Source organism: Colletotrichum acutatum, assembly GCF_030867785.1.
Source record: "Colletotrichum acutatum strain CBS 112980 chromosome Unknown BDZ83scaffold_10, whole genome shotgun sequence".
Lineage (NCBI taxonomy): Eukaryota > Fungi > Ascomycota > Sordariomycetes > Glomerellales > Glomerellaceae > Colletotrichum > Colletotrichum acutatum.
This window is the reverse complement of record NW_026849004.1, coordinates 415,799-443,509: the sequence shown is the minus strand read 5'-3', so window position 1 is coordinate 443,509 and position 27,711 is coordinate 415,799. Positions and strand designations below refer to the sequence as shown.

At 53.9% G+C, this 27,711-nt stretch overlaps 10 protein-coding genes across 10 annotated transcripts; 5 read left to right on the top strand and 5 right to left on the bottom strand.

The window, feature by feature from the left end:
- Positions 1-1,028: 1,028 nt before the first annotated feature.
- BDZ83DRAFT_748115 (kinase-like domain-containing protein) lies at positions 1,029-3,425 on the top strand (the record flags this gene model as incomplete). Its single annotated transcript, XM_060513565.1, has 6 exons — positions 1,029-1,964; positions 2,021-2,102; positions 2,157-2,504; positions 2,554-3,016; positions 3,071-3,158; positions 3,213-3,425. The coding sequence occupies 6 exons, from the start codon at positions 1,029-1,031 to the stop codon at positions 3,423-3,425; spliced, it is 2,130 nt and encodes a 709-aa protein (XP_060369783.1).
- Positions 3,426-4,788: 1,363 nt separating this feature from the next.
- Positions 4,789-6,612, top strand: BDZ83DRAFT_647659 (uncharacterized protein; the record flags this gene model as incomplete). The annotated part of the gene is made up of 2 exons (XM_060510108.1): positions 4,789-6,153; positions 6,202-6,612. The coding sequence occupies 2 exons, from the start codon at positions 4,789-4,791 to the stop codon at positions 6,610-6,612; spliced, it is 1,776 nt and encodes a 591-aa protein (XP_060369782.1).
- An 859-nt stretch (positions 6,613-7,471) lies between these two features.
- On the bottom strand, positions 7,472-11,278 carry BDZ83DRAFT_727086 (uncharacterized protein). The gene is made up of 5 exons (XM_060512772.1): positions 10,939-11,278; positions 10,544-10,647; positions 8,077-10,410; positions 7,547-8,020; positions 7,472-7,488 (listed from the first exon to the last, which is right to left on the bottom strand). Exons 1-4 carry the CDS (start codon positions 10,992-10,994, stop codon positions 7,671-7,673), a joined length of 2,844 nt encoding a protein of 947 aa, XP_060369781.1. The 5' UTR covers positions 10,995-11,278; the 3' UTR covers positions 7,472-7,488; positions 7,547-7,670.
- Positions 11,279-11,415: 137 nt separating this feature from the next.
- BDZ83DRAFT_604803 (ADP-ribosylation factor family-domain-containing protein) lies at positions 11,416-12,833 on the top strand. Its single transcript, XM_060507294.1, has 6 exons — positions 11,416-11,587; positions 11,645-11,755; positions 11,813-11,829; positions 11,884-12,029; positions 12,114-12,194; positions 12,265-12,833. Exons 1-6 carry the CDS (start codon positions 11,529-11,531, stop codon positions 12,394-12,396), a joined length of 546 nt encoding a protein of 181 aa, XP_060369780.1. The 5' UTR covers positions 11,416-11,528; the 3' UTR covers positions 12,397-12,833.
- Positions 12,834-13,900: 1,067 nt separating this feature from the next.
- On the top strand, positions 13,901-14,827 carry BDZ83DRAFT_15773 (uncharacterized protein). The gene has a single exon (XM_060501373.1). The coding sequence runs from the start codon at positions 14,018-14,020 to the stop codon at positions 14,615-14,617; it is 600 nt and encodes a 199-aa protein (XP_060369779.1). The 5' UTR covers positions 13,901-14,017; the 3' UTR covers positions 14,618-14,827.
- On the top strand, positions 14,382-20,417 carry BDZ83DRAFT_15791 (gelsolin). The gene is made up of 3 exons (XM_060501375.1): positions 14,382-14,787; positions 15,285-19,861; positions 19,917-20,417. Exons 1-3 carry the CDS (start codon positions 14,637-14,639, stop codon positions 20,283-20,285), a joined length of 5,097 nt encoding a protein of 1,698 aa, XP_060369778.1. The 5' UTR covers positions 14,382-14,636; the 3' UTR covers positions 20,286-20,417.
- A 418-nt stretch (positions 20,418-20,835) lies between these two features.
- On the bottom strand, positions 20,836-23,386 carry BDZ83DRAFT_15776 (DnaJ domain-containing protein). The gene is made up of 2 exons (XM_060501374.1): positions 22,956-23,386; positions 20,836-22,871 (listed from the first exon to the last, which is right to left on the bottom strand). Exons 1-2 carry the CDS (start codon positions 23,295-23,297, stop codon positions 21,228-21,230), a joined length of 1,986 nt encoding a protein of 661 aa, XP_060369777.1. The 5' UTR covers positions 23,298-23,386; the 3' UTR covers positions 20,836-21,227.
- Positions 23,387-24,618: 1,232 nt separating this feature from the next.
- BDZ83DRAFT_567920 (uncharacterized protein) lies at positions 24,619-25,644 on the bottom strand (the record flags this gene model as incomplete). The annotated part of the gene is made up of 1 exon (XM_060504009.1): positions 24,619-25,644. The coding sequence occupies one exon, from the start codon at positions 25,642-25,644 to the stop codon at positions 24,619-24,621; it is 1,026 nt and encodes a 341-aa protein (XP_060369776.1).
- Positions 25,448-27,060, bottom strand: BDZ83DRAFT_15764 (uncharacterized protein). The gene has a single exon (XM_060501372.1). The coding sequence runs from the start codon at positions 26,956-26,958 to the stop codon at positions 25,834-25,836; it is 1,125 nt and encodes a 374-aa protein (XP_060369775.1). The 5' UTR covers positions 26,959-27,060; the 3' UTR covers positions 25,448-25,833.
- BDZ83DRAFT_15704 (uncharacterized protein) lies at positions 27,061-27,639 on the bottom strand. Its single transcript, XM_060501370.1, has one exon. It carries the CDS (start codon positions 27,484-27,486, stop codon positions 27,163-27,165), a length of 324 nt encoding a protein of 107 aa, XP_060369774.1. The 5' UTR covers positions 27,487-27,639; the 3' UTR covers positions 27,061-27,162.
- Positions 27,640-27,711: the final 72 nt, after the last annotated feature.

The following is a 27,711-nucleotide window of genomic DNA, read 5'->3' as shown; positions in this document are numbered from 1 at the left end:
CTGGGAGTCTGCACAGCGACCGGCGGCTTGTTTTTTTCCAGCTCTTTCCCCATCATTATCATCATCAGCAGTCAACCTGCTCCTGCTGTTGACTTTCCTCCGATTTTCTTTCTTCTTCCATCATTCCTGGCAAGAACCTCATCCTCTCCAAACCAAAGAAACTCGCGTCGCGTCATACCTTAGCCTCTTCGATGTAGCAAAGAGGCTCTCTCCCAACGGATACAGCACAGCACAGTCCACGCATAAGCCTACCGCAGTTCCTCCCATACCCGTACCGTCCATCCTGTCATCAAACGAATCCTCGACGACCCCCGTCCACTTCGTACGCTGTACCCGTACCAGCCACACTTTGCGCACGACTCGGGAAATCTAGGCCGGAGACCCTGTGGTCCCTCTCCAAGGTTAGCTAGCGGTATCCGTACCGCAGCAGCGACAAGCCGCCCGTGGCAGAGCCAGAGGCAAAGACCGCAAAAGCTGTTTTTACCCACTCACGTCGTCAATCTGCAGCCCACTCCCAGACACCACCACCACCGGTCCACCACTGGCACCGGCAACCAGATTCAAGGGCCGCACACAGCACACAGCGCACACTCTTTGCTGAGGGAACGCTGAAAGCCGACAACACTGGGCTTGCACTCTTCTTTCCCTCGCTCACTCCCTCTTTTTACACGCTCCCTCTATCCTCCTTCTCAGGGCTGGATCGATCACGGATACCTTGGGACTAACCCCGAACTCCACTGTTTGGATTTGGGAACCCTCCACCCTCCATCATCCCCCCCAAAACCAAAGTACAGCTGGGCACGTACTCAGTACAGTACAGACAGCACTACGTACCCAGAAGCACTACCAGCACCCACCTCAGCGCTCAGCGCCCAGCACACCGGCACAGCGAAGGCCTGCGAAACCACCTTCCTTCCGCCTTCCCTCCATCATCGAACCTTCCTTCCTCGCCCTCACCCTCCGCCCTCGCTCTTCTTCTCTGTCTCCAAAGGTGACTCTCTCGACACCGGCAAGACAAGAGGAAAATCATGTCGACTCCCACAACGGCCACAGCGACATTGCCTCCTCATTCGCATTACCATCATCCCCATTATCCCTACTCACATCAGCCGTACCAGGCCTCTACTGCTACCGGCTCTTCGTACCGACAGCCAGCGAACCCAATCCTCTCAACTTCCTCATCCACAGCGACGACGAGATTGCCTCCCGCATACGCCAACTCGTCGAGCATCGCCTATTCTACCACCTCTACTGCGAGTCACGCCGGCCCAAATGGCCTAGGCCCTTCAGCCTCGTCAGCCAGTTCGAGGACCATTCACGACGTCTCGAGTCCCGACGCGAACTACTCGCTCACCACCAACTCCACCATGCCTGCCACCAGCTCACTCTCCCAGTCCTCTCAGTCCGCTCGCAAGCGAAGACGATCAAAGGAGCCTGACTGGAACAAATTTTATAAGAATGGCCTGCCCAAGGAAATCATCGTCATCGATGATACCCCAGAGCCAGAGCAGGGCAAAGCCGTCGGCAACGGCGTAAGGGTCGTCTCCAATGGTAATGGCAGTGTGAACGGCGCCACCACAAATGGTGCCAGCAGCCGACCCGTTCCCAAGAAGAGGAAAAGAGACGACGAGCCTCAGCACTACGATCCCGTCTATCACAACAAGTACGCCGGTTCTCACACTACCACTCCTCACCACAACGGCACCCCCAGCGGATCGACCATATCAACCGACCGCACTACAAACTCCGCCATCCACACCACCGCTGCCACGTCCCTCTCTTCAACTGGACACGAGTATTACGATGCTCAACCTGGTCAGAAGCGTAAGAGAACCCGTCAGCAGATTGCTCAAGAGGCAAAGAAGAGAGAGGTCGAGGGCCTCGGCGATCCATTCCTCACCTACAAGCCGCCTCCTTACCCTCCCAAGAAGGCGCCCGACGTTCACGTTCGGCTGGTTCAGGATGTAAGTTTCATCGTCTCGTCGAAGATATTTTTATCCATTTGCTAATATTTTCACAGCAGGGTTATAACAAGAATGCCAAAGTCGACGATGATGATGGACATTACATTGTTGTTCCTGACGCCGACCTTACCGATAAGTGTATGTTGAGCACACTCAATCTGATCAACCACCAGAGACTAATCTTCAATGCAGACCAGATGGTGAAGCTACTGGGGCAAGGGACGTTTGGCAAAGTCGTCCAGGCTCGAGACCGTAAGAGGAACAAGTCCGTGGCCATCAAAATTATTCGGTCTGTCCAAAAATACCGAGATGCCTCGCGAATAGAACTCCGAGTCCTCGCAACACTCAAGGCCAATGATGACGAAAACCGCAATCGCTGTATCCACCTCAGGGACTGTTTCGACTACCGCGGCCACATTTGCATCGTCATGGACCTTCTCGGCCAAAGCGTTTTTGATTTCCTCAAGAGCAACAGTTTCGTCCCCTTCCCCAACAGCCAGATTCAGAGCTTTGCTCGACAGCTCTTCACCAGCGTTGCCTGTAAGTCTGCCATAAGCTCCAAAATAAGTCTTTCGCTAACAGACTGCAGTCTTGCACGATCTCAACCTCATCCACACTGATTTGAAGCCTGAGAACATTCTTTTGTGCGACAGCGCCTACCAGACCTTCACCTACAACCGAAAGATACCCTCCTCTTCTACAACCGTCAACCGGCAGGCGAATCAGCGCAGAGTCCTACTCGACACGGAAATTCGCTTGATTGATTTCGGCAGTGCCACTTTTCAAGACGAATACCACAGCTCCGTCGTCAGCACCCGTCATTACCGAGCGCCAGAAATCATTTTGGGACTTGGGTGGTCATTCCCCTGCGACATCTGGAGCATAGGATGCATATTAGTCGAGTTTTTCACCGGCGATGCTCTTTTCCAAACACACGACAACCTCGAGCACCTCGCAATGATGGAAATGGTTGTCGGGCAAAGGATAGACTCTAGCCTCGTCCAAGCTGTGAACAAGATGGCCACTCGAAGTGGTGGAAACCCCGCCTCCAAGTGAGTGGTTCATGGTCCCGTTGGGCAAGGGCAACGCATACTGATACTGTGCAGATACTTCAAGCGCTTGAAACTTGACTATCCTACACCCGAGACAACACGAGCTTCCAAGAGATTCGTCAAGGCTATGAGACGATTGGAGGTAGGCAAAAGAGGCTCACAGAGTCCTGAAAGACGGCTCACTAACGATTTGTAGGATATCATCCCGTCGAACTCAACCTACTTCAAGAACTTCCTGGATCTCCTTCGGAAGATCTTTGTCTACGATCCCCAGCACCGCATTACAGCGAAGCAGGCATTGCAACATCCTTGGTTCAAGGAACCAGCGACACCGGACGATGGTACGGAAGCGGCCAAGATCCGCCTAGAGCGAATGAGACAGGAGGGGGATCACCGATACCACGCATGATTCCTAGCCTACGAAGCTGTTTTCAAACCCTTACGTCTATAACGAACAAAGTTGAGCATGATATGGGAGTTGGGCCGTTTGATATCTGGTCTGTACGATGGGGGCCGACGGAATTGGAAGGGCATGGCGCTCGTGCAACTTGATTTTTTTTTCCGACATGGGCCTCATCAAAGGTCAGCCATGTTCTGCCCTTTAATAGCAAAAGGCTTGATGGCATGCGGGGGTTTTTTGGGTTGTGTTTCGCGGGATAAGGGTCAAACTCGCAGCAACACGAGAGAGTAGCACGAACGATCAAGCCACGCCCTGGACAGCGTTGCTAGTAGAGACGTTTCGATGAGAGAGATGTCGTGCCTTGTCGCCAGGCTCAATAGAGCGATTCTCATGACCGACGCATGCCTCCCCGGCTTGCCAACCACTTCTTCAGTCTTCTGGAGTGACCACTGATCGATGCTTTCAACTATTTTGGAGACCCTGACTGATTTGAGTGTACTGTTTCAACACCACAGGATCCAGGAACAAGACTATGTACAGCAGAACCGCCTTGTGAGTCGTTCCTAGCACAGTGGCTGCTTTGATTGAGCATGTCGCTTACATCAGCCCATTCATTTTTAGGTTCGATCAAACGATGCGTCTGTTTCCATCGCTACTCGCGGATCACGAATCAATGGTTGCCACCACAAATCAAACCAACGCCGGGGACTTCTCCACACGTGACCAACTACAAGTGCGGCGATAATTCCTAGACCTCTGTTATCCCTGGTTTTATTGGTCGGAATCGATGCAAATGTAACCGCAGCCGCGGCCTGTGTCATTTTGCCCGCCTTTCTCAGGTTGACGAACAACGGCGACAAACGCACGTAAATGAGAGCCTCCGCACTTGTTCTGCGGTTTAGAATTGAGGAAGGTTTCGACAAAGCAGGACAATGTGTCTCTTTGTTTGTCACAGCCCAATACTGCTCTTCCGCGCCAAGGTTACCTGTGTCTTTTGCATTGTGACGCTTGAAGCCAAAGGAACAGCTTGTTGTCCTTGGTCAAGCAAGTTATGGTTCAAAGACATTGTCAACTTCGAGATTGTTCGGTAATGGTGTGCCTATTCCATCGTCAGCGGGTATAGAAAGACTGCCCGTTGTTGCTCTTGGGCCGCAGTCAGCGAAAATAAACAGCCTCAAGACTAGCGACACCTATACCGAAACTTTGAACGATTCACTCATTACATCAACTTATCACTATGTCCAGCCCGTACCAAAGTGTACACGATTTGACAAACGGGTCGGTGAGGAAGTTGGTTCGATACCTTTATCTCCCAGTGGAGCACAGCATTGCGAAACCCCCAAAAAGTTGGCTTAAGGAGCAAGAGGAAACGATGGAACAACTGCCCGCGGCTTGTCTCCGTCCACGCAGCAAGACCAACGTAGTCAGCGTTATTACTCGCGGTTTGATGAAGATCAGCGAGAAGTATAACCCTTCGTTCACACCGCCGGCCGCAGTCCTTTGCTCAAGCCATCGTGGCCTGAATCCTTGGACAATTCACGCCCTTTTTGCACTGGTCCTGAAAGAGATCACATTGGAAACGGCCAGCTTGCGACATGACCGACAACGCGATAGAGGTCCGGAATGTACACCCTTGATACAAGAATTCGTTCGTCGTCTGGATGGTATCCAGGCCTTGTGGATGGACACGTACAACTTCGAACTCCTTCATGGTCGCCAGCCGAAAGTGCTAAGCCATGTAAATTCACATTGTGAGGCGTGCATCTTGTCAGCACTCGGATCTCGTCCCTCTTTCCTTGGCGACCTTCGTGCTAATCTCATTGCCCGGACTAAGAGAACGTCGCCATGCCTGCAAAGGATCGTGGACGCGTGGATTAACGAGTTCCCTGAGGCTGCACAAAGAGAAGTCTTCAAAAGAAGCGCAAACTTAGCCGAGGAAATTCGGGCTATGCTTAAAGATGTCAAGGCAGCGCGACACCAGAGGCGCGAGGCGAAAATGCACCAAAAGCAAGCCAGAGGTTCGGAGAATGCCAGCAGTGGTATCAGGAAGACATCCAGACGCGATACTCCGCGCTCAATTCCGGACGAGCAATCGACCGCAAGTGGGCGACCTTCCACGACACTGAGCGAGGACCCATTTGCTGACCCAGATGACGAAAATCCCGACACTGAGAACCGGCCGTGGGAAGATGCCGTCGGGCACTATTACGAGCGGCTGGCCCGCCAGAACGGACACAAGGGTGCTTTCGACCGATCATCCCTACACCCGGCCTTTGGCGGCCCGGCGCCTCAATCCGATGCCCAGTTCCGCCGAGACTTTGGCACGGGAAAAGAGGTGGATCGGAAAGAACAAGGGGCACTTTGGGATGACGCTGTTGCTAATAGTCCCGCTAGGAGCGAACAGCGTTTACGCGCATCTGACTTTCCCCCCTCGATGATCCAAGACGATGCCCGACGACGTGATCGGTTCCGACATGTAGACTCTACGGACTCCGAGCCGCGCACTCCTCGACCTGCCACGCCTCCCGCCGCTACCCTCGCACCGCCGTTCCGTGGGTACGGCACCGCAGCGCCGAGCAGCCCGTCGTATACGGACGCCAGCGTGTACTCGAACAGCGAGCCGGCCCAGCCTCACCCCACGACCGGGTCGCTCGCTTCCATCGTCACGGCCTGGCCCGACGTTACGTCTCGCTCGTCTTCCGCCCGTAGACCCCGTGGGCCCCGTCCGGGCGGGCTCGTAAGTACTTCCTCCCCCTCGCCCCAAAATAACAATGTCGTTACACAGGACCGCCGCGCCACGGATTCGAAATTTACTCCCCCTCGTGGGTTCGAGATGTCCCCCACAGAAGCAGCATGGTATCTAGCCGAGGAAGAGGGGGTAGCTCGCCTAGAGGAGATGGGACGTATCGGCCGGCCGAGTTTCAAGAACCACGTTGACTTTGGTGCTGCTGCTGCTGCTGCGTCGGAGGCCGAATCGGAGTGCGAGACTGGGTTGAGAACACCAACGGCGAATTCCACGCAAGCTGGGACTTGGGCTCCGTCGTCTCGTGATCGGCCTGTGCGAGATGTGTCGCCTCTAGGTGGTGATGACGATGATGCGCGCAGCGTGGCGGCGGTGGGGGGACGGCCGCCTCTGAGTGAGGCGTCGACGATTTATCCTGACGACTCGTATAGTTTTGCGAATTTCCGGCGATGATGATGGGATAAGGTAGGTAGGCGTTTTAGTTTGTAGACTTGTTGCAAACATGGTTTTGGTCAATGGATTCCATTCTTAGAACGGTTGAAAACGTAATCATCCGTAAAGCAAGGCACAAAAATTACGAGCTCTGGGAAAGTGGGCACATGATTTGACGAACAAGATTGAGAGCTATCTACCGTTGCAGTCTTAAGGGTAGGAAACACACCAAATAAAGAAAGAAAGAAAAAGCAAAACAAGACCGGCCCTTGCACATTCTGGGGCTTCCATCTCCGTCATCTCTCCCCTCTCCTGCCTACCCACTTCCTGGCCGAGAAGACCCCAATGTCCATGGCTATGCCCGTAGCAACCATCATCCAGAGATAACGAGTCTCGTGTCCCTGAGATCAGTAAGATATGGTCCACGGTCGCCAAGTCACAATTGTGTCTGCCCCATTCCACCGGCACGTTTTCCACGAGATCCTATTGACCTCCGAAAAACATGGCTGTCGAAAAGAGCTTGGCTAGAAAAAGAACCCTCTGTTGATCAAGGCGTAAAGAAGGTGTGTATGTACTCTGACAGCCAATAAGGGAAAGGGGTTCTGATGACGAAAGGTTCGAAACAAGACTGAAATGGAAAGAGCAAATGGGAAGCCAGTGAAGAGTTTGTCGGACGCGCAGAGTCGTGTGCTAATTGCTGTCAGATGCCGATATGAAGCTGCGATGTGAAGCTGCTAGTTTGGATCGTCGTTGCAAAGCCACGAGACGTTGGTGTCCAAAGCTCTCTTCTTGACTTCGAAGACGGGTCGTGTAGTAGGGGAAAGTCAGGAGTCATTCTTGGCAATCTGTTAGGGTTGGCTCTGTTGGGGTTGGCTCTGTTTCGGTGAGTTATTCCGTCTTTTGCGAATGTCAGCTCAGACTGGTCTTGTAGAACAAAGTGCTCTTAGACACTTACCTCCAAGCGTGCCATCATCGATCGAAACAATCGATATCGGGTCTTCGTTTGATTGTGGCCAATCTGGCAGAGACCTCGGATACTTGAGCGCATGAGGTCAGGATGTGACCTTGCTCAGCAATTCTTAGGCTCCAAAGACATCGTCGCTGTCACTGTCATGGCTGCCATCGTCGTGCTGCTGATCCTTGGGAGTATCGGGAGACTTGGCTCTTCGAGCACCAGGCGAGTGGCGCTTTCCAGGATAGTCGTAGGAGCACTCGGAGTCGTCTGCCACGTAGAATGTTTTGCAGGCGATCTTGTTCGCCCAGTGCTGCCAGATAACCTGGTCGTACCAATCGGCGCCGTGAGGTTGCTTCACCTTGTAAACCTGGTTCAGGCGGCCGGCCTTTTCGAACTGGAAAGACGACATGAAGTCATCCATCCACTTGAGCCCCTGTTCGCCCTCGCTTTGGGCCATCGTGTGTACAATAACACCTAGCAAAGCTCATTAGCTGTTGAGTCTGACATACCTTTCACGTTCGATTACTTACGATGAATGTCCCGGAAGTCGGGTTTGTAGAGCGCGTCCTCTCCAGCTTTCGGATCAGCCCACTGACACTCGACAAAGCCGTGGTACAAGATAGAGACTTGACTGAGGAGCTGATGAAGAAGGGCACTTCCGATCCGACCACCTCGATGCTCAGGATGAACAAAAATTGTAGCCTTGACAGTCGGGGTCGCGTTGCCGGTGAGTCCTCCAATACCTGTCTCGTACGGACGGAGGTAGGCGAATCCGTAGACAGTAGTCTCAGGGGATGATACCTTCGCAGGCTGAGACTGCATCCACTTCATGTACTGTCGGTAACCATCGCGAGACGGCCAGTTGCCGGGGTCGGTCAAGTCAGTCGTCTTGGTAGTAGCAACGATGAATGGAAGCTTTTGCCTCTTGCACTCGATCATGATGTACTCGAACCGCTCAACAGACACCGGGTAGGTATCTGTCACCAGGTGATCTTTACCGACAGCCAGGTTGTACATCTCGGCACAAGCTTCGGCATCAGAATGCTGGGCAGGACGAAGGACACAGTCTGCTAGACGACTGTTTCCGTCCAAGGTAGGCGCCACTGCGGTTCTCATCTTCGTGGGAGTCGCAGCATCCCTCTTGTAGTCACGATCCCGAAGAATGGCGATTTCGTGGTGGGCCCGCTCCTCCTCCTGCAAGCGTTGACGAATGGCGATGTTCTTTCGAACCATGATCTCGCGATGAACGATCAGATTACTGGTCCATTCACGGCGACGTTGAATCATCTCGGGTGTCATGTCCTTCTCGTCCACAATATCGGCTTTTGTGGGCGGCTGCTCGATGCGGTCGATGAGCTTTCCAGTGTCGGTGCTGACATCGTGGTGGTGATGATCCTGATTCTCGTCGAGGAAGGAGGTGACGAGCGGACCATCCAGAGTATAAAGCCAAGTTAGAAAAGATGGCGTGCCAGCGACTTTCGTCTCGGATCGAGCGACTTTGTTGGGATCCTCCCTGTCCTGAACCGGTGAAGCTCTGCCATTGTTGCTCACATCCCAAGACGAGTGGCTCTTCTTCGACTTGGTTGTGACGCCCATTCTCTCCGGAAGATTCTCTAGAGCCATGGGTGTCAGGGGCGAGGGCTTCTTCAATGTGCCCGAAAGAGAAACGCGCGAGCTAGCATCATCTGTTGAAGACGCGGTATCCGACTCTGCGTAATAGCTAGTAGTCGTGGCTGGCTCCTGGTTTTCGGTAACTGGATCTTCGATCTTGGACTCGGCCTTTGCCCCAGCCTTGGCCTTGGTCTTGGCGAGTCTCTTATGAGGAGGAATGTAGTCGCTCGGCATCGGAAGGGTAGAGGCCATTGTACCGTCGTCGTCGTCGTCGGCGTCAGATTGGATCTTCAAACGCTGAGCAGCAATCTTTGCCTCTCTCTGCCTCCGGGTTCTCTCAAAACTTCTTGCAACGTAGGCTCGGCGCTCGGCGAGGTAGTCGTAGTCAGCGTTCTCTAAGCCAGCATTGTAAATATCTCCACCGGGGGCTCTGCGGGTGTTGAATTCGAAAGAAATTCGCCGAGCTTCAGGGCTGGAAGTGGGGTCATTCAAGAAGGCAGGAGGTGTCAACCTTCTCTGGGGGACCGGAAGATTCATGGCCCATCGAATAGAAGTCGATCTTTTGATCGGCTGGGTGGGCTTTCCAGAAGGGCTGTTTGAGGAAAGAGCCGCTGCCTTGGCCTTCTCATTGGCGCTGCTCACAACCACGGCCGGGCTGGGAGGATAGAACGTGAACCGAGCTGAGCCAGCCTTCTGGGGATACAAGCCGACCGAAGACCAAGGATAAGGACTGTCTATCCTAGAAATGCCTTCGCCACGATGCTCTTCATCGTGGCTACACTGGCTCTTGTTGTCATCAGCTCGCTTCTCGGTGCTGACAGGTTCTTTCGCGAACTTGAGAAAGAAATGATCTCCACAGCTTCTCTCTTCATGGATGTACTGGTTCTCTTTGTTGCCAGTTTGGTTCTTCAAGACAATAGACTCTGCAGGGTTTGACGTGGTGAGGTCGATGCATTCGAATTTGCCGCACTTGTTCTCACCATGGCGAGACTGGTTTTCGTGTTCACCAATATGCTCCTCATTGGTGACAGGTCCTTTGGGGACCGAAATGCTGAGGTCGAAGTCTTCGCCATGATCCTTCTCATCATGGCTCAACGGCGTCGACTGCTCACCAGATCGTTTCGCTGGGATGAAAGGCTTTGCGGAAGCCGACAATTTGAGATCGAGTGATTTTCCAAGATTCTTTCCAACGTGGCTGAACTGGATTATGCTTCCGCCAGTCTTCTTGTCCGGGGTGATGCCCCCTTTGGAGTCTGGCATCGTGTAATCGGTGTGTGCTTTGGCTAAACACAATCAGCCTTGCATCTGGCCGAACAATGGGGATTAGCAAAATGAGCACACTTATGTCTTCTTTTAAATTACTCTATAGAAAGTGAATTTACTCACCTAGTTGTTGGTTACGGCAGTGTTGATGTAGAAGCGCAGATACCTCAAGGAGTATCTGAACGAGGATGTATGGTGAGAGCGCGTCGGATTTGAACCAAGGCGACCTGAAGCAAAAGTGAATTATCTGGTGTCGGCTTGTAGAGATGAAGCGATAGCGGAAACGTAAGCTGGCTCTCTGGAATTGGTGAAAGATTCCAAAACCTCTTCTGTCAATGAAGAGGATGGACTGTTTAAAGGAAGTAAGAAGCTTGCGGTGTATAGCAGTTTGAGCGAGGAAAGGTAGAGTTGGGTCAGAGATACCTCGAAGGGAGGAAGGGAAGTGGGTGGGGTGTGCGGTAGGAAATATTTTGAAGGTTCAATTTGCAGGAAAGTCGGAGGAAGGTACAGCGACGCACCTGTTCGGGGCAGGAACGGGCTTCTCCCGGAAGTTCCTTCCCTCTTCCCACCTCATTCTGGACAGATGTATTTTAATGCCCCATTGTCATGAAAATAAAACGGACTCAAGAAGCACTTGGAAATCCTTACTCATGAAGACGATCCCGTTCATTTCAACGTGAGGCCATTGATGATTGATTCTACCTACTCAGTACTAGACCAACAGGGCCAATCTTTTGTCCATGAGATTTCGAGTGCCTCTTATACAACCCAGATTCCTTACATCATGGAAGGGTTATTATTACCATCTTGGGCCATTGTTGTGACGTGGTCAGAAATACCCATCATGTACATTTGGCGATGCTTGTAGTTCAAATGCTCGGTGTGCTCGGTAAGCGAGTCGCCTCACCGAGCCCAGACCGACACTGCGGGGTCACGTGTGGTTAATCGATCCATCTAGGCAGCGCCGACGAACCTCTATCCACTGCACCAGCTCTCAAACATGACAAAAAATATGCCGTGATGTGTATTTCCCAAACCTTGAGAAACTCGAGAAAGAAGAACTGTAGTCGATGCACGCCAGAGATAGCATCTCCGTCCCTTCTTCGCCATGTTGTCCATCCTGAGAAAAGCACGTCTCAAAGACAAGGAGATGCGAATCCTGATGCTGTTAGGACCAGTTACCCGCGTACAAGCCGCTTTCTAGCTCGCTAATGGTATCGACAGAGGCCTTGATAACGCGGGAAAGACTACTATTGTCAAAAAGATTATGGGCGAAGACGTCAACACAGTAAGCCCGACATTGGGGTTCATCATCAAGACTATAGACTACGATGGGTTCGTCGGCACATCTATCCAGTTCATTATCATGCAAGGGTGCTAACCGTACACCAGATACAAGCTAAACATTTGTACGTCCTCTGGCTGATGAGGAGTTTCGTTGGCGGCAAGCCTGACCAGAATAGGGGATGTCGGCGGGCAAAAGACACTACGCTCGTACTGGCGGAATTACTTTGAAAAGACAGATGCGTTGATCTGGGTCGTCGATGCCACTGACCGATTGAGGATCGAGGACTGTAGAGAAGAGCTCCACGGCCTGCTGCAAGAAGAGGTTCGTGCCGCCGCCGATGACAACGACGATGACACGTGTGGAAGTGGATGCGACCAGGTCGGGGTGCTGACTGTTAATTGACAGCGATTGTCTGGAGCAAGTTTGCTCGTGTTTGCCAACAAGACTGACGTCAACGGATGCATGGACGAGCAGGAAATTCTTCAAGTTGGTGCTCCGGACAACAACAACATTTTGAACCGTTACTAGGGAGAATTGGGCTGACGTAGTTCTTCAGGGGCTGCAATTGGAGGCCATCAGAACACATCGCTGGCACGTCCTGAGATGCAGTGCCATGACAGGCAGCAACCTCAAGGAAGGCCTTGCTTGGGTGGTGGACGACGCAAAAAAGAGGCTGTTCCTGTACTAGAGGCAAGCGAGGAGTTCAGGTATCCATTTGGTGGTTAGCTTTTCTTGTCAGGTCACCACTACGACGGTGCGGCTCCTCTCTCGCTCTCGAAGCTCAGCGAGCCATTCCAGGATGTCCTGGCCACGTTTGCTCGGCTAGTTCCCGGGCGCGCCGTTGGGAAACTGGGATGGTCAGGAGAAAGACGGGCGGGCATGAAGGCGGCCGGGTCGAAAGGAGGCAGGTGTGGTGAAGCGTGTCAGGATGTTCTGGAAGGACGGCCCCAGGAAAGGCCGGATCCGAGTGATTCTGTGCTCGGGAGTCGGGATCGACGTGTAACGGAGTGACAAGTAGATGGGATACCCAGCGTCGAGAGGTGCGAACCCAGGTTGTTAAATAGGGAATCACCACTATCCGTATCAATAGCATGGCAATATATTCTCTGAGGCTGAGAATGACAGCTGCGATGCGTCTACGAAGTACTGTATTCGTATATGTGTGGATGGGGCCCATTGCGTGAGCGCCCATCTGCTTAAAATCGGGTCGCTACTTGGTCCGAAGATGCCCGAGAAGAAGAAATACGAAATAAGGGGACACTGACGGTAAGCCGCTACCCGTCAAAGTCAGCACCGCGTTGAACTGTCTGTGATTCTTCAGAGCACTTTGAAGTATGTACGGTGTCTTTGGTCCGGGTTGAACTACCTAAGGTAGTCGGGCTGGAAGGGAATTGCATTCATTACAGCAGACTGAGGAGAGAGATTGCAAGCCGTTGGTGTTGAATACCGGGACATCCCTCCGGAAATCATGGTTTGAAACGATGTGATTGAAACGCCCCATCGGGCCAGTAAGGGCGCTTGAATGTCGAAATTTGGTGCAAGGGATCTCAGGTACGAAATATATCCATTGTGAGACAGGGGTTGCCGGTGTGGAGAAGCGAGTGGCCAATGCACGCAGCACACCTCAGCTTAGGTACTGTGGTACTACTGTACGTATCCTTGTTGTTTTGGTTCCACTTTCTTTGTGTACATCCACCTGCAAGTAGGTATTCTCACCTCGAGGTCTCGGTTCTTCGTCTACGAAGGCCAAGTCAGATGGCCGCGTTGGGGAAGCTTAGCTGAGCTGAGAGGGGAGCTGAGTTGAAACCTTTTGAGCAGCTTGCTGGAATCGTTTGAGACATTGGCGCAGAACTTCAAGTTGAAGGGGAGAAGTCGACGCGAATGATGCACAGTTGCACCTTGGAGTCTGTGGGCAAACTGGGCATATCGAAAGAAATCATTTCAAGAGACCAGCCCAGTCACCCAGCGCCCAGTGCTACCTGACGTGCAGGCTGCTATTGTCGGGGGGGCCTGTTCACCTGCCCAATTGGCAAGGGCAAGGAAGAAAAAGAGGCAAGCCCAGGCTGCCCAGCTTGGACGCGGGATGCAACTGTTCGCATCAGCACGCAGTAAGCATCCGGAAGGAGCCTTCGCAGAAACCTGCTTGCCTTCACCTCAGGTTGTCTGTGTTTACTTACTTTTCACCCTGCAGAACCTCAACCACCAGTCATAAACATCATTGTCCTCTTTGAATCCCGTCCAGAAAAACGCAGGCCGCGTTCAGAGCTCCTACTTGCTTACGCCGGCTGCATTTCCCAGCATTGTGGTTCATGCTTCTTAGCCTCAGCCGCCGCCGTCGCCGCCCACATCGCCAGGAACTCGGGTACCGCACGCATTCGACAAGTTTTCAGTGCACAACCTACAGGTACCTTTCAGTAAGGAAAGGAAGGCAATTCTTCTTTCCAAACAACAAAGTCACCACAGAGACCAGAGACCCGACTCCAGTTTGTCTCCATCCACAACGCACGCCTGCCCATCCGTACCTAACCGTGGGCTACGCTACCTTGCCTTACGTCTGTGAGGCTGCTCCGCTCTCGCCTTGGCCCAAGTACCTTGCTTTGGCGCCATTTCCCTTAGCGGCACCCATCCAAAAGGTGACGAACCAGAGGTACCCTGCACTGCGTATCCGTACTACCTACGTGCTGCGCACACCTACCTTACCTTATCCCATCCTATCCCGCCACGGACGGACCAGACACCAAAGACGAGACCGACTGAGGGAGGGAAAAAATAGACAACATATCCTTCTCCAACAAAGACCTCACTACCTTACCTGTTCGCCTTGCCACGACATACGTCCTAACCGGGGGATTCCTGCGCATACAGAACCACCTGTTTCCATTCCTCCCCCACCCGCAACCGTGTCATGACTCTGTCCTCCGCCTCAACATGTCGGAACAAACAATGGACGACGTCTCCAAGTTTTTGCAAGATGTCAAGGAGATGAATGCTCGCCGAACCGAAGAAGACGACGCTCGTCAACGCGAACTCGACGAGAAGATACAGCAGGAGAAGAGAGAACGACAAGCTCGTCGCGCCGGTACGTCTACCTACATCTTGTCATCTTTCTCCTTGCTTCCCCTCTTGCCTTACTACTGCTTGTCTCTCCTCCCCTCACTCACTGCATCATCTACCTACCACTACCGTGTCTGCCCTATTCAACAAGCTTTCTTTTCCCGACTCGGCCAAGGCACAAATCCTACTTTGCAGCTTGCCGTCTGCCATTCGTCTTGCTTGTGCTCGTGCCGTGCTATGTTCAGGTTCAGGTTGCCCTTGGCCCAAGAGCTGAGCTACTGACGGGACGGCCGCCGCACTGGGCGAGCCGCGGGCGACGCCTCAACGCCTTGACTCCCACCCCCAATAACCACCACACACGGCCTTCGTCCATTGTTTTTTCGCTTGTGACCCAAAGGGAAATCGTCGACGCTCACTTTCCCTCTGCAATTGGCACTGTTCTTCTCTCCCACCTCGTTGCGCGACTGTGTTTTCCAACAAGAAGAAAATCTTGGGATCGCATTTTCTGACAACATTTGACAGAACGCGCTCGATCCATTTCCCCTCAGAAATCATCCCCGGCCAACACCCCACCACCCTCCTCTCGAAGTAACACACACACGACGCAGCTTTCCGATGACCTAAGACTGTCTTCTCCCGGTCTCGAACACACAGGCAGCCCTCGCCCTCTCTCACGAGGCATCGCAGCTCCCGAAACCATGGACAGCTTCTCAACCTCTCCAACCAAGGAGAACGATTCCCCCTTTGACGCCGAAAGCAAGCGATCGAGCGTGACCTCTCCTACCGGCGGCGCACAAGGAGCGCGGCCGCTCTCGTGGCAGAGACGTCCCAACTCTCAGCATTCGGATCGATCCAAGAGCCGTCCCTTGTCCGTCGTTGCCGCCGAGAACGCGACCAGAACCTCACAGAACCCAACTCCCGACCCCTCTTCCGCAACCGAGCAGACCTTCTCTAGAGACCAAATCTCCCAATCACTGGGTTCCAAAGATCCCGCGTGGTTCCGTCAAACGGCCGATCGTGCCAGCGTCGGCTCGGCTGCAAATCGTAAGAGTCAGGTTGAGGATACCGACACCAACGACATGTCCTCGATGCGCGCCCATCAACTCCCCGGCATGAGCCGCAGCTCTTCGACAGACTTGTCTGCCGAACAGTCAAGCCCGACGAAAGAAAACAGGTTGGGCTCTCCACTGTCGCTCAGCCGCTCCCAGAGACTCGATCCTCCTGCCGAGATCTCCGAGAATGATCCCACAGCGCTGCGCCGAAAGTCAATCATAGGATCCGGTCGCTCTTCACCCACGCGGCCTGTTTCTCCTACCAAGGGCATGGGCGGCTTCGTCCAAAGCGCGATGATGAAGAGGTCGGACAGCGTCAAGAGATGGAGTGTAACCTCTCCCCCTGGCCTCGTACGCGCGGATTCAGCTGCTTCAAGCCGGCCTGAGTCTCGCTCCCGTCCGCAGAGCATGTACATGCGGGACGGAGCTGCTACGCCTACGGGGTCATCTCACTCTCGGTCTCTGTCCCGCCCCGCCTCTCGCCCTACTTCTCGTCATAGCAACCAGGAACAACAAGACGAGATCGAGACTACACCAAAAGCACCTGCAGCAGCACCTCCTCCCGAAGCCAAGCCCGAAGCCAAGCCCGAGGCCAAGCCTGACGTCAAGCTCGATACCAAGCTCGACAACAAGGAAGAGGAAAATAAGGATGTGACACCGCCATCAAGCCCTTCGAAGACTATGGATTCCAGAAGATGGAGCCCGACGAAGGCAAGCTGGCTGGAAACCGCGCTGAACAAGCCAGAGTCCCCGAAACCTAAGCCTCCGCCGGTATCAAACCAGCCAGCTTGGATGGTGGAGCTTAACAAAGCAAAGGCTCACAAAGCTGCGAATCCCAGTGCCGACCTTGGCCGAAGCGGCTCAGTATCATCGCAGAAGCACGAAGTCAATGTGGGTGGGTTGATGCGTTCATCACCTATGGGAAGCCATGTGTCCAAGCCCTCTGTAAGTGGTCTCAAGGGTATATATGCACCGCCAGTGCAAACCCACAAGACCGGCGGCAGCATCAGCAGCCCAAGCTTCCGTACCAGCACAATCAAAAGCCCGGGAGGCGAGGACAAGCCGGAAGGAGACGCCCTGCCCGTAGATATTCCAAAGCGCTCCTCGGTCACTGACAGCCCTTCTGTGGCTAAAGTCAAGCCTGAAACCCCTCCCAAGAAGGATTTCCGCGCTGGCCTGAAGTCCAGAAACGTTTCTGGCGATGCCGCTTCTTCCAAAGAACCCGCAAACGAGTTGCAGAATGTTTTTGGCAACTTGCGACGGACAAAGACGCAGAATTACGTGGCGCCGGATGAGCTAAAGAACAATATTTCGCGCGGCAAAGCGGCCTTGGCCATCACCGGTGGGCCGAAGCCCAGCGAGCGCAAGGATGAGTTCAAGGATGCAATTTTGAAGAAGAAGCAGGATTTCCAGGCTGCTCAATCGCAAGGCAAAGGCGTGGTTAGAACCAAGTCCAATGCGTCTGAGAACCCTGTTCCAGAAGCTCTGCTGAAAAGACATGCGTTGAGCAAGTCGATTTCGGGCAGATCAGATGCTACCTCACCCTCCGCTATCGAGCACCGAAAGTCTGTAAGCGAGAGGCCCAAGTCATCGTACAGAGACGATTTCAATGAGTCGGTTGCTTCGCTCAGATCGCCTTCTGTCAAATCGCCCGCTGCGAGATCGCCGTCGCTCAAATCACCATCTATCAAGTCGCCAATAGAAGCTGGACCTACGGCTGAGGTTCAGAAGGAGAGCGTTGCTCCCGGTCGGCTTCAAGGGCGTGCCGCTGCCGGTGGCTTAGCGGGCCGCTTCAATCCTGCACTCGCAGGGCTTTTAGCTCGTGGCCCCCCTCCTATGGCTACCAACGGAGGACGTGATGCCGACAAGTCGGAAGAATCCAGCGGGGCGCCCGCCGAACCTACGGCTCCAGGACCTCAGCTTACACACATGACTAAGGGTCGTGCTCGTGGACCGAGAAGAAAGGCACCGTCATCCAAGGCTTCTTCCGCAGCTGCACCAAGCGCGGAAGCGCCAAGCGAATCTAAGCCCAGCCCGATTGCCCTCTCACCGGCGAAGGAGGAGCCGCCTGTAGTGGAGGAAATTGTCAAGAGCCCCGCAAAGGAGGCTCCAATGTCCATTCAAGCTCAGGTCGCTGCTCAAGCAGCTGCCAAGAACAGGCCAGCACCTCTCAAACCTTTTGGGACCCCTGCTGAGGTTCCCGCCGAGAAGTCTGCGGAAAAGTCTCCAGAGAAGCCAATTCTCCCGGCTAAGGAGGAAGACCCTGTTTCAAAGCGCAGGTCCCGGTCTCCTACGATGAAGCTCCAGGCCTCCCCGATTAAGCCCGTCGAAGAGAAACTCAGCGAACCCGCCTCCCAGCCCACCTCACCTAAGAAGCTGGACATGAAGCGAATGTCTAGATTCTTCGAAGAGAACAACCAGTCAACCCCGAAGCCTGAAAGTCCCAAAAGGGAGAGCCCAAAGATGGAAAGCTCCCCCAAGATGAGCAGCCCGCCTAAGATGGTCAGCCCGACAAAGGAGAGCCCCAAGGTGGAGAGTCCCAAGGTTGCCAGTCCCAAGATCCTGAGTCCCAAAGTTGCAAGCCCAAAGAGAGAAAGTCCGGCTTCGTCGCCAAGCATTAAGCCCAAGCCCGTTTTCGAGAAGCCCTTCAGCCCGCCACCCCAAAAGTCCGAGGAAGTCAGGCCGAAGCCAGTATTTGAGAAGCCTCCTAGCCCTGTACTTCAGAGAAGCGAGGAAGTCTCTCCTGTTAAGACTTTCGGGCGGCCTCTTCCCGAGCCTAAGCCGAGTTCTCCTGCAAAGCCTTTCTTGGACAAGGCTGAGGAAGCACCTGCGCCCATCAGGACTTTTGGACGTCCGCTGCCCGAACCAACTCCCAGATCACCTACACGGTCTCCCGTTCGGTCACCGCCGCCTAATGAGCAATTCGATAGCCCCCACGTAGCGCCTCTCAGAACCTTTGGCCGACCTCTGTCCAGGCCCAGCTCACCTCAAAAGTCGAACGACAGAGTTGACAGTGAGCCTGTGGTGTCCGTCAAGAACGCTGCATCGATGTTCGGCGGTGCTGTGGTACGGTCGCCACCTATGGAAGCCAAGTCGCGATTTGAGAGCCCCGCATCCCCAGTCCAGAGGACCGATACTCCCACGAGGATCTCTACAAGGCCCCTGCCTATCCCACCGAAGCCTTCCTCGCCTACACCAGTCGCATCTCCTGTTCGATCCCCCACGAAGTCAAGCTCAGAGGTGTCCAGTCTATTGGATGACTTTTTTGGCACGCCGCGGCCACAGAGGGAGTACCGCCTTGACACCACTGAAGTATTGATGAACAAGCCCCGGGTGCGCGACATCCAAAGCCAGGGCACCAGGCTATTCCAAATTACTGGGGACGGAAAGAAGATGCCTGTGCAATCACACAACGAGCGTATCTTGTTCGAGCGGGAAATGTACATTTGTGCTCATACATTTTCCAACGAGGCCGGCTGGAAGGAGACGGAGGTATACTTCTGGGCTGGTGACGAGGTACCGGCAGCGACTGTGGAAGATACGACTCTGTTTGTCAACCGGGAGGCTCGTTCGCTCGGCGGCAAGCTCGTCAAAATGCGCCAAGGCAGAGAAACTCCCGAGTTCATCATGGCGCTTGGAGGCATGATCATCACCCGTCGCGGTACCAACACCAAGTATGACTCCTTGGCACCAAGCATGCTGTGTGGTCGCCGTACGCTTGGCCAGGTTGTGTTTGACGAGGTCGACTTCTCATCTGCAAGTCTCTGCTCTGGGTTCCCTTTCTTGATTACGCAGTCAGGAATGTGCTATCTCTGGAAGGGCAAGGGCAGTGATGTAGATGAGCTGAGTTGCGCCCGTCTCATTGGTATGGACTTGAGCTTGATGGGCGAGCTCATAGAAATCGAGGACGGCAGTGAGCCGGATAGCTTCTGGGCCATCTTCAATGACGGCACGAAGCCGCACTCTGCAGACCACTGGCGTTTGAAGTCCAACTACGACAAGTACTGCCAAAGACTCTTCCGCTCGGACGCGTCTGCGGCGAAGCAGGTAAGCTTGATGTTGTTCCTAGTCTCCAACTCACCGCTAACCACGATAACCATAGGTCACTGAAATCAGCCCGTTCACTCAGGCTGACCTGGACCCTTCCTCCATCTACGTTCTGGATGCCTTCTTTGAAATGTACATCATTGTCGGTAGAACGGCGCAGAGCGAGTACAGCTCCTTCCGCAACGCTCTTGACTTTGCGCAGGAGTATGCCATTCTGGCTAGTGGCATGGAAGATCGGCCCTTTATCCCCATCTCGACGGTCGTGCTGGAAGGCATCCCCAAGGACCTGAAGAGCGTGTTCCGCAAGTGGCGAGACGAGTCTAGTCCGACCATTATGCCCCAAAAAGCGGCGTCCGGTCTGAAGCGCGGACGATCTCTGCGCGTCGTTCCCCTCACCCACGCGCTCCAGGCGCTTAGTGAGTAAGCCTGCTCGCGAAGTGCAGTTGAAGCGGGTTCAATTGACGGGAGGCGCGAATGGAGTTTCATAACCGAGGAAAGCGGCGGCGGCGGCGGGTTTGATGCGATTTTATACCAGATACCCGGATGCTTGGGGATGTTCAGGAGACGGAGAGAAGTGTACATGAGTTATTGTCGCATTTGCAAAGGAGAAGGGGAAAGGAAATGGCGAAGGGCGTTTTCTCTAATTGCAAAAAGAAAGGAGATTTTGGGTTGGCTGACTGATTGACCATGTACAGCGAGCTCGGCTCGAGCAGCAGTAGCAGCAAGCGGTCATGCACCAGGACCATCTTCTTGGTATTGTGGACGAATATTACACTATTCAAAGCATGTTACAGTTGTGTTTCCATCGTGACGTGTATGAAGTCACGTTTGCTCGAGGATGTACCCGTCGGTCCCACGACGGGTAACTACGAAGATGAAGATGATGCCAAACGGAAGTGTTTGATTAAAAGTGAAGAATCGAAGAACAACCCAAAACTCAACGCCGATAACGAGTATGTACGAAGACCACACACGACCCCTAGTCCACAATCTGCTCAGCCACCACCCCCCGCTCCTATCTGAAGTGTGCCCGTGTAGTTGATGTTCTGACTTTGGGTATATTTTGAGAGTCTTTTTTACACTTTTTTGTTTTTTTGTGCAACTAACGTCTTCTTCTATCGCTTCGTACACATCAAGCTTCTACATCCCACCCACCAACCCGCCCAAGGTTCCAAAGGGCATCGTTGCTTCATGACTCATCCTCTGTATCGGTATTCGTCTCGCTCGTGTCGTCCTGGACGTCGTCGTCCGTACCACTCTCCTCGTCCGAGTCATCGTCATCTTTCCTGCGGGGCTTGGTGGCGCCCGGTACACTGCCGCCCTTGAGGGCTTGCATCTGGCCGGCTATCGAGTCTGGTGATTATTGTTAGTACTGGGCCGATTCTTTTCGGGTCGGAGGGTAGAGAGGGGAGTACATACCTTCATCGGGCTCACTGATATCATCCTCGGCAACCATTGCTGCCGCCTTGTTTGCCTCCTCGACAACGAGAGTAACCTCCATCTTGGTATCGAAGCCAACGTAGCTGTCGCACACGACGTGCATAACGAATGTGTAGTGACCAGCCTGAGGGGGAGCAGCGAATTGGGCCTTGAGAGTTTGCATGTTGAAGGTGGGCTTGCCGTCGTCGCCAAAGATGGGCTGATCGAACTGGGTGAAGGTGAAGGGGGGGACAGCCATCTTGCCCTGCTTAGAGTCGGTCAAGAAAACGTACCACTTGGGGGCGTGATCGCGGGCGAAGTAAGGGGCGTGGGCGAGAGGAGGCAGGATAGGCTTGTCGTCAACAGGGATAGGCTTGCCGTCGGGGCCCTTGATAGTCTTCTTCTTACGGCCAAGGTAGGCCTCGAGGTCGTCTTCGGCAGGGTCAATGTCTTCCAGGTCCAGCTCGTTGACCTCGGGCACATTTTCGCTGCCAGGGGGAATAATCCGGCCCTTCACGACGAGGGTAACCAGGGAGGAGGGGATGATGAAACGCTCGCCGGTAACCTTGAAGAAGGCCTTGGCAACGCGGAGCTGGGGCAGTTGTTGAGCGACATTGACGGCAGACTTGTACTGGGCCTCGGTAAGGAGGTTGTTGCGGACCACCAGGTTTCGGCGAAGCTCATCGGGCAGATCCATGAACTGCTGGAGGGAAATGTGAACCTTGGAGTCGCCTCCCTCGACCTGGCGAACGATGTCCTGGGTGAAGTGAGGGAGCTGAAGTAGAGGAGAGGCTTTGGGCGGGAGAGCCTGAATGAGGTGCTGGCTGGTGGAGTATGCAGCCAGAATGGGACCAGTGTTACCGTACGCTTGGGCGATGGCAGAGAAGGATCGGGTGAGGGCGTGGGCGATAGGGGCAACTTCGTACTTTGCGCCGTCGAGGGCGGCGTCCTCGAGCTCGACGCGACCGAGGTAAGATCTCAGGAGAGCCAAAGCCTTGCGGCGCACCCCGCTGTCGAGGTCCTCGAGAGCTTGCTTGTCCTTTTGAGAGACACCAGCCTGTTCGGCGTTGGCCTGGAGCTTGGACTCGAGCTTGGAGAGGCCAGACTCGGCCTTGTCGCCCTTCAGAACACTGTCGAACTCCTTGCCACTGCTGAGGGCAGTAACAACGCCACCCTCGTCAACGTTCTCGTCGTATGCGCGGAACAGGTTGTTGGCGCTCTCAAGAAGCACGCCATCCTTGGACATGCGCTGAGTGCCGTACCACCAAGAGCCAACCAGGTAAGGCAGGAGAACACCAAGGAGGAGTGTGTAGGCGAGGACAACGAACTTGCCGTTGCCGTCAGAGATGATGAACTGGGGGAGCGCAATACCGATGCTGAAGCTCTGCTTTCCGTCGGGGTGGCCATACTGGATGTAGTTGTTGCGGATCTCCTCGTCAGTGAGCGCTTGGTAGGCCTTTGAAATCTCGACGTAGGCGTTGTTAAGGGACTCGATGGTCTCGTTCTTGGCCGGGTCGGGCTTGACCTTGTCGGGGTGCAGTCTTCTTGAAAGCTGCTTGTAGACCTTCTTGATTGTCTTCTCGTCGGCAGACTAGACGCAACAGGGTGTCAGCACTATTTGGATGGGGTATGGAGGGGAAAGAAGCGGGCAGCCGGTGTGAAGTGGTCAACATACGTCAGAGATACCGAGAATATCATATGGGTTCCAGATCTTTTGTGTGACGCTCTGTGTGTGGATGATGAGGTAGATCATGCCGGCCATGACGGCTAGGCCGATGAGGACGGCAATGACGCGCACGATGCGGCGCTGCTTCTTCTCGTGCGCCTTGCGCTGCTTGTCGATGAGGTCGACATGCTCGGGCTTGAAGTCGCTCTGGATGCGCGGGGCCTTGGCTTCAATGTCCTTGGAGGGAAAGACGAGGGTGTAGCCGAGCGGCAAGGTGATGATGCTGGTGATGGCGAGGATGAAGAAGGGGTAGAATTGCGCCTCGGCGTCGTACGAGTAGTCAGAACTCATCTTGACGGGCGCAGCGACGAGCTCTGGAGCTCTAGAGTGTCGGTGTCGGGTTGCTGTGTATGGTGTGTGTTGGAGAGTTGGTCAGTCGTGAAGTCGAGATTCAAGTCCGAGTGGGAGTCTTGCGCGCGGATCCGGACACGTCGCTGGACAGCAATGCAGCCCAGTTAAAAAAAAGGTCTTAAAAGAGCGGGAGTGTGTCGTGCGCGGGTACACTTGAAGAAGTGTAGCCGAGACCAAGAAGGGATCTGAAAGGGGAAAAAAAAAAAGAGAACAATTCAGAGACCGTCAAGGAAGGGTGTCTGCCTCCGTTCGCTGGTTGTTTCTTCCAGGTCGAGGTCGGGGACTTGGTTTGGGGTATGAAGTGGCCGCAGTCTGCTGGCTTTGACCAAGTCACTTTCTTTTGACAATCGTGGCCTCGAAATAAACTGGTGCTTGTGCCTGCGCTGGTGGCTGCTTCTGCGGTGGTAGTTTCCGGAAGAGCGAGCAGGGGTTAACCAGTGGGTACCTTCCATTAGTGACAAAGGTACTTAGAGCCCTGGAGTTCCTTGGGGCGCCACCTAACCTTAGGTAAGGTAAGGTAGAACACACTGGGGGAGGTCACTGTGTCCTGTCTTCGCTGGCTGCGTGCGCTGTGTGAATGGCAAACTCCAATCAATTAGATCCAATCACCTCAAGGTCGAGCCGTCAGTGCGCGCCCTGAAAGAGCCCCACAGTTTGCTCCAACCTTACAAACCTTGTCCGCCTTCTCCTTCCGCCTCCCACTCATGCGACTGCTCCAACGCTGAGTGCTTCTGGGTTCCTTCTGATTCTGACACGAGGAAACGGCAAATGGGATATCTGTCCTTCCCCCAATTGGACCTTTTTTACCCTCCGCCGGTCGGTTTGAGCCTTCTTTTCCCCCCTCAGTGTCTCTTTTAGCTTTTAGAGGTCTCCACTCTTCTTGCCGTACCGTACCGTGCTTACCTAATTCCCGTACAACCGTTCCTCGGCGTCGCTAGTCCGAATCAGCGACGGTAAAACGGCCGGCCTGCAGACGACTGCCTGCTAGCTTCATGACGCTACCATTTTAATATTCAAACGGGAGGGAAGAGGAAATCATCAGAAGAGAATGGAACAAGAATAGACAGCAAAGGTCAACGGCGGTCGAGGAAGAATGGATTCCAACGACGTCTGCTGAAACAAAACCGCGGTTGACGATATAAAAATGAAAGCAATTTATTGGTGTTTTCGCATCGTTTAATCCATGCTTCTATCATAATCCCGTGCCCTGCCCATCCGCTACGTACAAACAGCAATTCTAATCTTTCTAAACAACCTTGTTTCAAAGTCCGGAAGAGGCATGCGTCAAGTCCGTGTTGATGATCAAATCGTCTTTGCCTCTGAGATGCAGGACAATGGTGAGTCCTTCCACTCCCAATTCGTAGTCATCATCCTGGCTGACGTTGACGCCCACGTCCACATGCCCAGGCGTGTCGCTCCGTTCTCGAGAAACGATCTCCGCCTTCAACTCCCGCACCTCCGCTTTCAAGTCGTGATACCTCTCCTTCCAAGAGCATGTATGGTTCGGTGGCATAATTGGCAGCGGACTAAATACCTCGACTTCGTTGTCAAGAGATCGAGACAATCGCTCCACCGGCTCCGCGCTGCCGTTGGCACTGGCGTCTTCGACTTCGAATGTTTCCGAAGTAGAGTGAGTAGCCTCCAAAGTTCGGGAGACTTGGCTTACAGTCTTGGATTCAATCTTCGTCGTTGTCGAGGTCCTTGAGCTTGATCTCTGAGAGATCGATTTCTTCATCTCTTCAAGGCGTCTATGTCTCATTGCGTAAGCCTGATCCTCCTGCGCGACTTGATCCGCACTGTCAATCTCCTCAAGAGAGGCTTTGACAGCATTTGACGCACTCTTTCCCCCGTCGGCGGGAACATGCGGTGGTGACGGGGCGTCGTGACCACACGAGACGCAACTGTCTGGCCGCTTACGATCGAAATGATGTGTGTTGTGTCCCTCAGAGAACTCGGCTTCTGCAGCTGCAACCTTTCGAAGCTGAGATCTCCATGACTCAACGTCAGCAGCCTTCTGTTCCTGGGCTTGCTGCGATATGTTCTCCTCTTTATGCACACGACGCAACGGTCTCTTTAGCCACGGAAGTGGCTCCTTTTGCACTTCACGGTTTGCCTCTTTGTGAACCTTCTTCAACTTTGGCCACTGGATAGACGCTCCGCCTATTGGTGAACTGAGCTGGTCAAATTGACGCATCAGGTGGTCGGTGCTCTTGGCACTCTCGGAAGAAACCGCAGATGCTGGACTGATTGTCTCCGCGGCGGAATCTCGTCTACTGGACGTCTTCATTTGGGGAGAACTCTTGGTCTCCATCGCGGTCAGTCTGTTCGTTGTCCGATGTGACATCTGAGTAGGACTCTTCAGCCATGATGGAGAACGAGAGAGCTGTCCCACAGCACGAACAGACAGAGACTCTGAGCCTCTCTTCTTGACTGGATCTACGTCAAGAGACTGTGACTTGTCGAGGCCATGAACATCCTAGGCCCTGGCGCGCTCGCTATTTTCAGCCATTGCCGCATCGAAGCTGATCAACTTCTCGCGATTGGTGTCATGGTCTTCGGTGCCGGGCTGCGTCTTCTGCTGAGGGGGAGTGGTGTGTTGAGATTGCTGCTTGCTTGCTGAAATTCCAGCGGAACCAGTGGCTAGGTGCTCCATGATGTGCTGTGCACGTCTGAGGTCTTCAGCATGATGGTACATTTGGTCAATCTTGTTTTGGACGGGATCCTCCAGCGGAAGATGTGGTCGCAGTGGCTCCGATTCATCCATGTTTGCTGAGCTTTGCTGGTTGTCAATGCATGCAATACTGTGACGGCCAGGATGATGCCCGGCATGGGTAGCATTGCATCTTGGATTCCCGTAATCTCCATGTGTCTCTGCAGTGTTTAAATCCGTTTGTCTAGGAACGCAATCTGAGAGCCTTGATGCTTGTCCCGCGCCAACCGTCATGTCAGTAATCTGAGGTTCGACCGTGGTGATCTTCGTCATCCTATCGGCCAGTATGAAGGGGTTCTCATTGAGATTGACTGAGGTGGCTGGGGCCCTCTGATTCTTTTTCGATGTCTCCGTAGTTTCCAGGCTGGAGGATGACCGAATATGCTCCTCCGTAACCCTCGAGGTATGATGTTGACTGGTTACAGCATTTCGATGACTACTCCCAGTATGCTCAAAGTCGATCGAGCCATCGTCCGGTATTTCGCTGGCACATTGTGGGCACACCGCATGGCCGCAACTGGAGCAGAATGTGCGAGAAGTTACCTCTGCGCCGCAGGAATGGCACGTGTTGAGAACATGCCTGGGGATGCTGTTGGTTCCATCTCGATGACGCGAAAAGTCCTCTTCTTCGTCGTCAGAGAGCCATCCCGACGGACGAGGGATGCCAAATTCTGCAAAGATGTCCCGAGCATGGCGTTTCCGAATGGTCGAGGTTGTCATGTCTGTTCCGTAAGACTGAATGGAGGAAACAGAGTTGTTGGAAAAGTGTCGTGGCTTCTGCGTGCTTGATGAGGCCGAAATCGATGCCGTTGGCATCTTTGGAGGCCGGCTTCGCGTCCTGCTCGGTCTTGCTCGAAGCCGACCGGTCGAAGCGGTCTGGCGAAGCTGCATAGAGTCTGGGTCGACTACTCGTGGAGGAGTGATGTACAATGACTTCTGCAGACGTAATGCAGGTATGGGGGCTTGACTGTTGATTATGGAGGCTTGCTCTGGACTCTGTCCAAAGAATGAGTGGTCTTGAGACGGCACCCTGGACTCTGCAGTTTGAGTGTTGCGCGTTGCTGGTCTCGCGAAGACCTTGTTGGTGCGTTGGCCCTAACCAGACCAAGTGCTCTCGCGTTCCCTCGCACCTAATGGTGATGGCTTGCGGCTCGTAGCACAAGTAGAAGGCCGTCTTGAGAACTTCTGTCGTCGCGCGGAAACGAGACCCTCTGGGATGTCACCGTCTTCGGGCTCGGCTGTGAAGACGTTGGCTCGGGGCGGGGAGAAATCGTCAACGAAGGGATCCTCCATACTGAGAAACAATGGGCAATGATTGAATAATACTGTATAACGTCGTGGGAAGTGCAAATTGGTACTGTAATGGATGGGCCATGGGGGTTTGAGAAACGATGCTCCTTGACGGGCGATGCGGAACATTTACCTAGGGAAGAGAATTTGCCTCGAGTGAGGTCAGGATAAGTGGTATGAGATCAAAAGGCAGAAGACAGGCAGGGGCCTCCTCGAATGGATAGGAGACAGGACCGACCTGGTCCCCAGTAGGTAACCTCGACCCATGTAGTCACTCCGTGGAAGGACCTTCTGGTACATGACGTAGCATCCATGGCACACACGCAATGATGGGTTTTGACAGAGAAAGAGCGC